This window comes from Ipomoea nil, unplaced genomic scaffold (assembly GCF_001879475.1).
Source record: "Ipomoea nil cultivar Tokyo-kokei standard unplaced genomic scaffold, Asagao_1.1 scaffold3321, whole genome shotgun sequence".
Taxonomy (NCBI): Eukaryota; Viridiplantae; Streptophyta; class Magnoliopsida; order Solanales; family Convolvulaceae; genus Ipomoea; species Ipomoea nil.
The window spans coordinates 6,280,193-6,289,038 of record NW_017619749.1 but is presented as its reverse complement, the minus strand read 5'-3'; the positions used below and the strand labels follow the sequence as shown (position 1 = coordinate 6,289,038).

General features: G+C 37.1%; 1 protein-coding gene across 1 annotated transcript; it reads left to right on the top strand.

Annotated features, from left to right (window-relative positions):
* Positions 1–7,587: 7,587 nt before the first annotated feature.
* Positions 7,588–8,170, top strand: LOC109169937 (monothiol glutaredoxin-S10-like). The gene has a single exon (XM_019318851.1). It carries the CDS (start codon positions 7,659–7,661, stop codon positions 7,968–7,970), a length of 312 nt encoding a protein of 103 aa, XP_019174396.1. The 5' UTR covers positions 7,588–7,658; the 3' UTR covers positions 7,971–8,170.
* Positions 8,171–8,846: the final 676 nt, after the last annotated feature.

Below are 8,846 nucleotides of genomic sequence, written 5' to 3'. Positions count from 1 at the left end.
AAGATCCTTCATAGCCAAGGAATTAATTAAGGCTAAGAGGTAACCCATGTCTCAACAAAACCTATTTTCATAGCTATGATTTCCCCTTAGGGTTTCCCCCATATTATTGTGAATGGCGAAATTATGTAACTATTATTGATGTTGATTCGATGATTCCATGGGGAATCTTGATAATCTTGATATTGGGAGTTTCTTGATAATAATGATGTTCTTGATGATTAATTGGGATTTTGATGATTATGTGTTGTTCTTGATGATTATGATGTTCTTGATGATTAATTGGCATCCTCGATGTTTATGTGTTATTCTTACCGAATCTTGCAATTAGAAGACGAACCGTATTCTTGTTGATATAAAAGTGATTAGAACCCTAGGTTGTACCGTATGATCTTATTCTTGGGTTATCGGGTGGGAAATCGCATGTTTGGGTGTTGATTGTATTTAGGAAAGCATGATAGGTTATGTGCCGTTCGTTTATCGTATTTGATCCGTTAATTGTATATGTGTTGTCGTTAATTACGTTGAAAAGTGTCTAAGCATGGTTTCGGGTTCCACAACGGTTCCCGGGACGTATTTGATGAAAAAGAGTCAGTGGGGGGTAGGGGACCCGCCACCTACCCGGCGCCGTGAACCACCGCCTGGCAGCGGGTGGCCGGCGGGCGGGCAGCTGCCCGCCGGCGACCCGCTGCCCGTAACAGTGACTCCGGCGGGCAGCCGGCGGGTGGCCCACCACCCACCGGCTACCCGCTGGAATTTGTCCCCCTCGGGACCCCGGCTTCCCCGTTTGATGTTTCCCCGATCCCTGTGGTGTCCCAACGGACCCCGTTTGTCGTGCCTATGTCTAGTTTGATATTTCGGGTACCATTCGTAGGTTTATGAGTCTATTATATTGCATGCTAGTTGAATTGGTATCCCGTTGACCTAGGTGGAAGAAGTATGAACCCCTTAGGACTATTCTTAGTACGTGATGGATCACGCATAAGGTTGTTATACGCTTTATTCCCCTTCCCAATGTGTAATGTGGGTTGCATGTGCTTGCTATGTGTTATGTGTGCGTGTTACCCCAATTCGGTTGCGATCGGATTGGTTATCCTGAGCTGCGGTTCAGAAGCCGGCTATAGTCAGATGGGAATTCCTGGCTGTAGTCGGATGACAGTATCCTGGGCTGCGGTCCAGAAGCTGGTTGTAGTCAGATGGGAATTCCTGGCTGCAATCAGGTGACATCTTTCCTGAGCTGCGGTTCAGAGGCTGGCTGTAGTCAGATGGGAATTCCTGGCTACAGTCAGGTAACACACTCTCTTGGGCTGCGGTCCACTGTTTGGTTGCGATCAAACATTATGATGAGCTGCGGTTCATCGGTCGGTTGCGATCGACCCCTCCGTGTTGCGATACGGGGCAGGGTGCTGCGGGGCCGTGTCAGAGCTATATGCGCTGACCCTCATGTATGGGCATGCGATTGGTCCTGTGGCGCCAACAAAGTGTGCTATGTGTTGTGATATGGATGAGTTGTGATTATGAGTGTCTTGGAGAAATGTGACTGCGGGATTTATGTTGGGGATTGATTATGATGGGTGGTGATCATTGTTTATGCCTTGCCTTATCTGCCTTATCTATTGTGAACTGCATATGACTGTTATAACTATTGCTTGCGTCTGACCTTATCTGTCGAGTCGTTCCCGGTTTTAAAAGCTAGAGTTCGTAGGATATATCTTCATGCTCACAATTGTTTTCGTATATCTATATATATCTCTATATGTATTGTATTTCAACGCGTTGGTCTGGGTTACCAGCATCTCTCGCTGAACAGATATATTTGGCTTTCAGGCACAGAGGATTAAAGCACCGGAGCGCGCTAGAACTGAAGCGTAGAAGTAGTATAGTTTTCCCTTTCGGCCTGCGTGCCATATTATGCATTTATATTTCAGAGGATAGTAGTTAGACAGCCTGTGCACCTGGGTTCTCTAGCCCAGGTGTGGCATAGCACCCCGTACACTTATGTTACGCTTTGGGATTTAATGAGATATTACCTTTATTATTAAGTTTTAAATGTCTTGAAAGTTAGGGGTGTTACAGGTAGTGGCGGTGGTGTGATGGTGGTGGTGGTGGCGGCAACGACGGTGGTAGTGGCGGTGGTGGCGTTGGTGGTGGCGGCGGCGGTGGTGGTGGTTGCAGTGGTATGGTGGTGGTGGCGACGACGGTGGTTGCGGTGGTATGGTGGGCGGTGATGTGATGGTGGTGGTGTGGTGGCGGCGGCGGTGGTGTGATGGTGATGGTGGTGGTGGTGGCGGTGGTATAGTGGTGGCAGCGACGGTGGTGGTGGCGGCGACGACGACGATGGTGGTAGTGGTGGTGGTGTGATGGTGGTGGTGGTGGCGGCGGCGGCGGTGGTGGCGGCGGCGGCGGTGGTGGTGTGATGCAGTAGTGGTGGTGATGGTGGTAGTGAGGTGGTGGTGGTATGGTGTTGATGATGTTGGTGGTGGTGTGATGTTGGTGTAAAAGTTGGAAAATGACTTCCCCCCAAAAAAAGGGGAAGTCATTTTCCTCCAAAACAAGCTTATTTTCCAAAGTCAACGGAAAATGATTTCCGTTGACTTGATTTTCCAAGCACATCCAAACAATGAAAACTTGGAAAATGATTTCCAGAACTCATTTTCCAGGTTTCCAAACACACCCTAAAGGAAAAAATATAGTCCCCACTTTTATGGGACAATTAGTTTGAGGTAAAATGAAAAAGTAAATTTAGTGTGAATTAAAAATATGTATTCAATACGAAGGACCTTGACCTTGTGGTCCAATGGTACCAAGTTGCTTCTCTAAGTGGCTGGTGATGAGTTCAAGCCTTAGTGGAGACATAGCACAAATTATGTTGTGGACTCGTGTTCACAATGTACGCCGTTAACGGAATTATGAACATATATTCCTACAACGAAGCGGTCTGAAATTAAAAAAAAAAAAATGAACTGTATATTTTTGCGCACAAAAAATTCAATCCAAACCTATGCACTGTATATTTTTGCACACAAAAAATTCAATCCAAACCTATGCTCTCAATGTTCATAACAAAAATCGAACTTTCAGCTTGGAAACAAGTCAAACTAAAGCTTCTCATTCACTAGACTAAGTCTTATCCCAAATTAGTTGTATTAAATATTATGTCAAATTATTTATTTTTTATAAGCATTATAATTTCTTTATATTTATTAATAATCTATAAATTGATCAATAGAATCACACATTTTAAATGTATCATATAAAACAGAGTTGGTATAAAAGAATAAAAACAAGTAGTACATATTAAGGCATATTATGTATGGTATTAACCAATCTAAGCAACTCTATATAATCAAATGCATGTACCAAAACATATTCTATCCATATGCATATATAATCCGATCCCATCCTACTAAAGTAGATAGAATTGTCAATTATGACTTTTATTTGATATATAATAGTTGACTTTGAGTCTTCCATCACAATAAAGTTAGGTTAGGAATCAACTTTAATTTTCATTAGATTTTAATGTTGCATTAACTAATAGAAGAAAATTTATATTTTACTGAAATATATTACTTGTTACATAAAATGTATAATTGAAAATGTATTACTCATTATATTTTCTTTACAAATTATTGATTACTCATCTTATATGGAATGTCTTACTACACAAGATCAATAACATGCATATATAACATATCAAATGTGAAAGAGCTCTTAGATAAAAAATAAGGTTAAAATCACAGTCATTGATCTAGTCCAAATCAACCATTCAAAATGAAGAAAAAAAAAATTTTTAAAAAATGGTGTCATTATGGTAGTTTTGTGTAAGTTCAGATGTTCTTTATTTTTGGGTGCATTATTTTATTTTTCAAGTGCACAATTTTCCTTTTTCGAGTGCATATGTTTGTCTCTTCGAGTGCATATTTATTTTATTAGCTTCTCAAAAGATGTGTGCATTATTTTACTTCTTCAATTGTATAGTACACTCTGGAAATTATGAAATTTCCGACCACCTGAAAATGATCTTAAATCAAGTTGAAAGTCTTGTTCCGACCACTTTTGGTATCTGAAAAAACCTTTGTTGCTATTTCTGACCACTTTTTACTTTCAACTTGATTTAAGATCACTTTCAGGTGGTCGGAAATTCTATAATTTCTAGCAGTGAGTTTTCGTTCTTCAAGTGCATATGTAATTTAATTTGTCTTTTCGAGTGCATATTGTGCATTATATTCATTTAGTGGCTCATTGGTTGAATTGTATCCAAATTAAATATCAATTTCTTGGCAAATTTTACGAGTCTACGACGTTCATCAGCATTGCATGCATGTAATTTTTTATTTTTTATTTTTAAATAAGGAAGTTTTAGATTTATATATCATGTGCATAACTTTAAAATTTATGGTGTATAACTTTAAACCTTATGGTGCATAACTTTGCACATTGAGATACATAACTTTGAGCAATTAGATGCGTAACTTTAAAACTTCATGTGCATAACTTTAAAACTTCAGGTGCATAACTTTGAAACTTAATGTGTATAACTTTAAAACTTCAGGTGCATAACTTTAATTTAAATCTTCAGGTGCATAACCTAACTTGAACCTTGAGATGCATAATTTTGAATTTACGTGTACATAACTTTGAACCTATGGTGCAAATGATCATCAAATATTGTACGTGTATAACGAGCTTGCAATGAAGAAAGTATTCTGGAAGTTCAAACCAAAGAGAACATACTGTATATAATCATGGATTCTTTCGTAAAGTTAAAAAAAAAAAAAAAAAAAAAACATTATTATGTTTAACTAGTGAATTCAATGGGCACTCCATCTACCTGCAATGATTAATTTTCCGGAGTTCGAATTGGGAACAAAATATGAAACAAGCTCATGATGTTCATTCAACATAAAATAAACTCAGAGTCTCAGACAAAACTCTCACCTCATTTTTTACCTGGAGCTCCTTTGCACAATTACACATGATCTCATCCATATATATAAGAATAATTAATTAATACATTATTTTTAAAAATAAAAAAAAAACATTTATTCTTAGCGTATAATACTCCGTAATAATTTTTTGTTAAAAGATGACAATATTCGGTTTCAATCAACTTGAATTCACTGTTGCGTACAGTAAAATGTTCACGTAATGCATCGTGTCCACTTCCCCGGCCTACTTAATAAGCATCATCTTATTACATAGAGTTGACATTCCCTCGCCTATAGGCTATAGCCCTATATATATATATATATATATATATATATATATATATATATATATATATATATATATATATATAGAAGAGCGCTCATATACGGCGGGGTCTTACGGTGCGGCGGTGCGGTCAAATTTCAGAATACATCAACAGTGTTAACAATATGCACCAACAGTGTAATAAAAACACACCCCAATGAAATGTAATAAAACATCACAAAGTACACCACAGACTCAAAAAAACACACCATATAACTCACCACCCCCAATGGTGTATTTCAGAATAGTGTATGGTGTTTTTACTCACACCTAATGGTGTGTGTTTGGTGATGCAGGGCTCTGTTTTGTGTGGTGTATTTCCTAACGTTGATGGTGCATATTTGGTGAACTATTGGTGTTGCCGCACCGTAAAAAATAACCGCACCGTAAGACACTGCCGCACCTGAACCCGCCTCTCTCTCTCTCTCTCTCTCTCTATATATATATATATATATATATATATATATATATATATATATATATATATATATAGTCGAGTTCAGATGCGGATCGGACGGATCTTCCCGTGCGGCGGGAAACATACCTAAGAATTTTTTTATAACAATTACTAGAAATATAGTTGTAAATATTATTGGATATGTGGGAAAAATAAAACACATCGAAACTTTATAAAAATATTCATAACAAAATATGAAACATAATTAATTTGATAAATAATTAACCCTTATTCAACAAACAAACACAAGGAGATAATTTTACAATAACGTTTGATTTATAAAGTTTTACTTTTCTATAGATACATAAGAGGAGAGTATAATTTAATAAAGCATAATATACACTTCAAAACATTGACTGAGTACGTACACACATGATATATGACGGTAAATATGTTATCGGATAATATTATTATGTAATTGAGACAATGTAAGTTGTGTTGCAATAGGTATGAGTACAAGATAATGAGCGTCTTAGTACAGAGTATTGAATGTGTCCCCCTCCTCATCCAAAAGTCATCTACTTATACAGTATAATGATAACAGCTATAATAATAGGCAGTAATGGCCTTCTAATAAAGTGCAACGGCTCCCTTCCATAAGTGTAGGGTCCCCTCAGTAACTGCTCTTTGATGAGGCGGTACGTAACAACTATCATAATGAGGAGCTGAGCCATTATCTCCTTGTCTTGAAAGAGCGGGGTAGTAAATGACTTCTGGCCGTTGGAGTTTAGCCCGTTGGATTTTCATGTGGTGCCGGGTCAGGTACCCGTTTGACAATCCGGGTCGGGTGCTGATACCATTACTCTGTCAATATAATAATAATAATAATTTATATACGGATATACATACATAAATTGATCATAAAGTATTAAGAAATTATTATATGTTTTCAATTAACACCAATGTCTTTTATGTTATACAATTTATTTGATTATTAATCTATAATAACATTATATTTTTGAGTTTATATCATAAAAATCTATGCATATGGCATGCCAACGCATAAAAGTGTATAAATATCTATCCGATCGAATATGTGAAAGAATAAGTTGTCATCACTTTCCTTCCATCATCATATATCACCGTACCCTTAGCTTTTTCATTCTATACTATACTATACTAGCTTCAACTGCATGCAACCATTTACTATTCCTCTCACCACTGCGCCTTCTTTCAATTTTTTTTTTTTTTTTCTAATTGCATAAGATAGATATTTGGTATTTCTACATGCATACTACTGTAAAATTAATTTGATCGGATAATTCAGTTTTGGTGGTACTTGTAAAGTTTAACGACTTTACTATGTGAGAAAATCTGACCTAGAAATCTTTAATTAACATGACTTACCCGAGAGAAAAGTTGAACCCTGGCCTTTTAGATATACAGGAATAGAATATTTAAGTCATATCGATTAATGATATGAGAATAAAAGATAAAAGTATGAGTTAATAAAAACCTGCATCCCTTTTTAAAAAAAGAATTTTTTTTTACAAGCCGACATTGATGATAAGGTTAGGTTCCTGCTAGTTCAACTCTCTAATCTGTATGAATTGTCTATTGATCTTATTAGTTTGAGACTTTGAGTCAATCAGCTATAAACTTCTTAGCAAACTTGCTGACTAAGATCACAAAAAGAATTTCTCCTTAAACGGACATTCAAATAGTGGTGGTAGACTTTACCATACTATAAAATGAGATATATATATATATATAGTTAACAAAATCTTTCTAGTTAATATGATTACCCATTACCCAAGTACCCAATTAACTAACTAACCCATCCACTACTCTTAGCTTGCTGCCCTGCTGGCCTATATATATAGTTACATGTTCACAACACTAAAAGCATCTATATATCACAAACAATATATATATATATATCTAACTACCCTTGGCTTAGCTAGCTTCCATCCAGTATACATACACAGACACATATAGATATATAGTAATGGAGCGTGTAGCTAAGGCGGCGTCGCAGAAGGCGGTGGTGATCTTCAGCAAGAGCACGTGTTGCATGTGCCATGCAATCAAGAGGCTGTTCTATGAGCAAGGTGTTAGTCCCCTGATTTACGAGTTGGACCAGGATTTCTGTAATGGCCGCGAAATGGAGCGCGCCCTCCTCCGCCTCGGCTGCAACCCCGCCGTCCCCGCAGTCTTCGTCGGCGGCCGCTTCGTCGGCTCCGCCAACACCGTCATGACCCTTCACATCACCGGCTCCCTCAAGAAGATGCTCAAAGACGCCGGAGCTCTCTGGCTCTGACACACAACGACCCAAGACTTTTTCTTTTTTAATTTCCCTTTTTTGGAATAATAATATAACATACATATCATAATTCTTCAAAATTAACTTTCGTAAAGTGGCTTGGGATTCACAAAACAATAATGTATATGTCAGTTTGACACTAGAATATTGGCAACCATATGTTTGTGTAATATGAATTTACAAAGTGTGATATTTTGTGTAAATTCGAATTAATTAATAAATATAATTTTCATGAGGATTCATATATCGAATAAATAACTTTAAAATGAGCACTTTTAATTTACGTTCAAATTCACGGCATGAACTAATGAGTTGTGATGAAAATTTACTATATATAGATGAATTAGCTTGCTAAGGTTTGTTTCTTTAACAACTTACTATTATAGTTGGCACATCGATACTCATATATAATTGCTCATAATATAACTTGAGACATCGACTAACCACCTAGTGAGTAGTGTCGCCGCCGTGTCCTTCCTCTACGCGCGTTTTTTTTTTTTAAAAAAAAAAAAAATTCATTGATTTGAACCGTTGATCTAGATTTGATCAACAGCTCATATCTCACCACATCTTTCACCGTAGAGCTCCTTCGCACCTAATCTCTTCCACACACACACTAACAGACTATTGGTAGGAATAAGAATGTCAATCATAGTTGGAAATCGATGACTAGCCCAATATGAATTGAAAATTTTAGCTCGATAAGCCCCGTGGCCTTAACTGGCTAGGCTAAAATTTTGTGTGGTAGCATGTTAGCTCAAACCACATGAGACTATTCTTTGTTTCACAAATGATGTGTAACAAAATATACATGGAGTTTATATGTAAGCTCATCTTATGTGTAAAAATATTATTTGTAAATAAACTAAATAT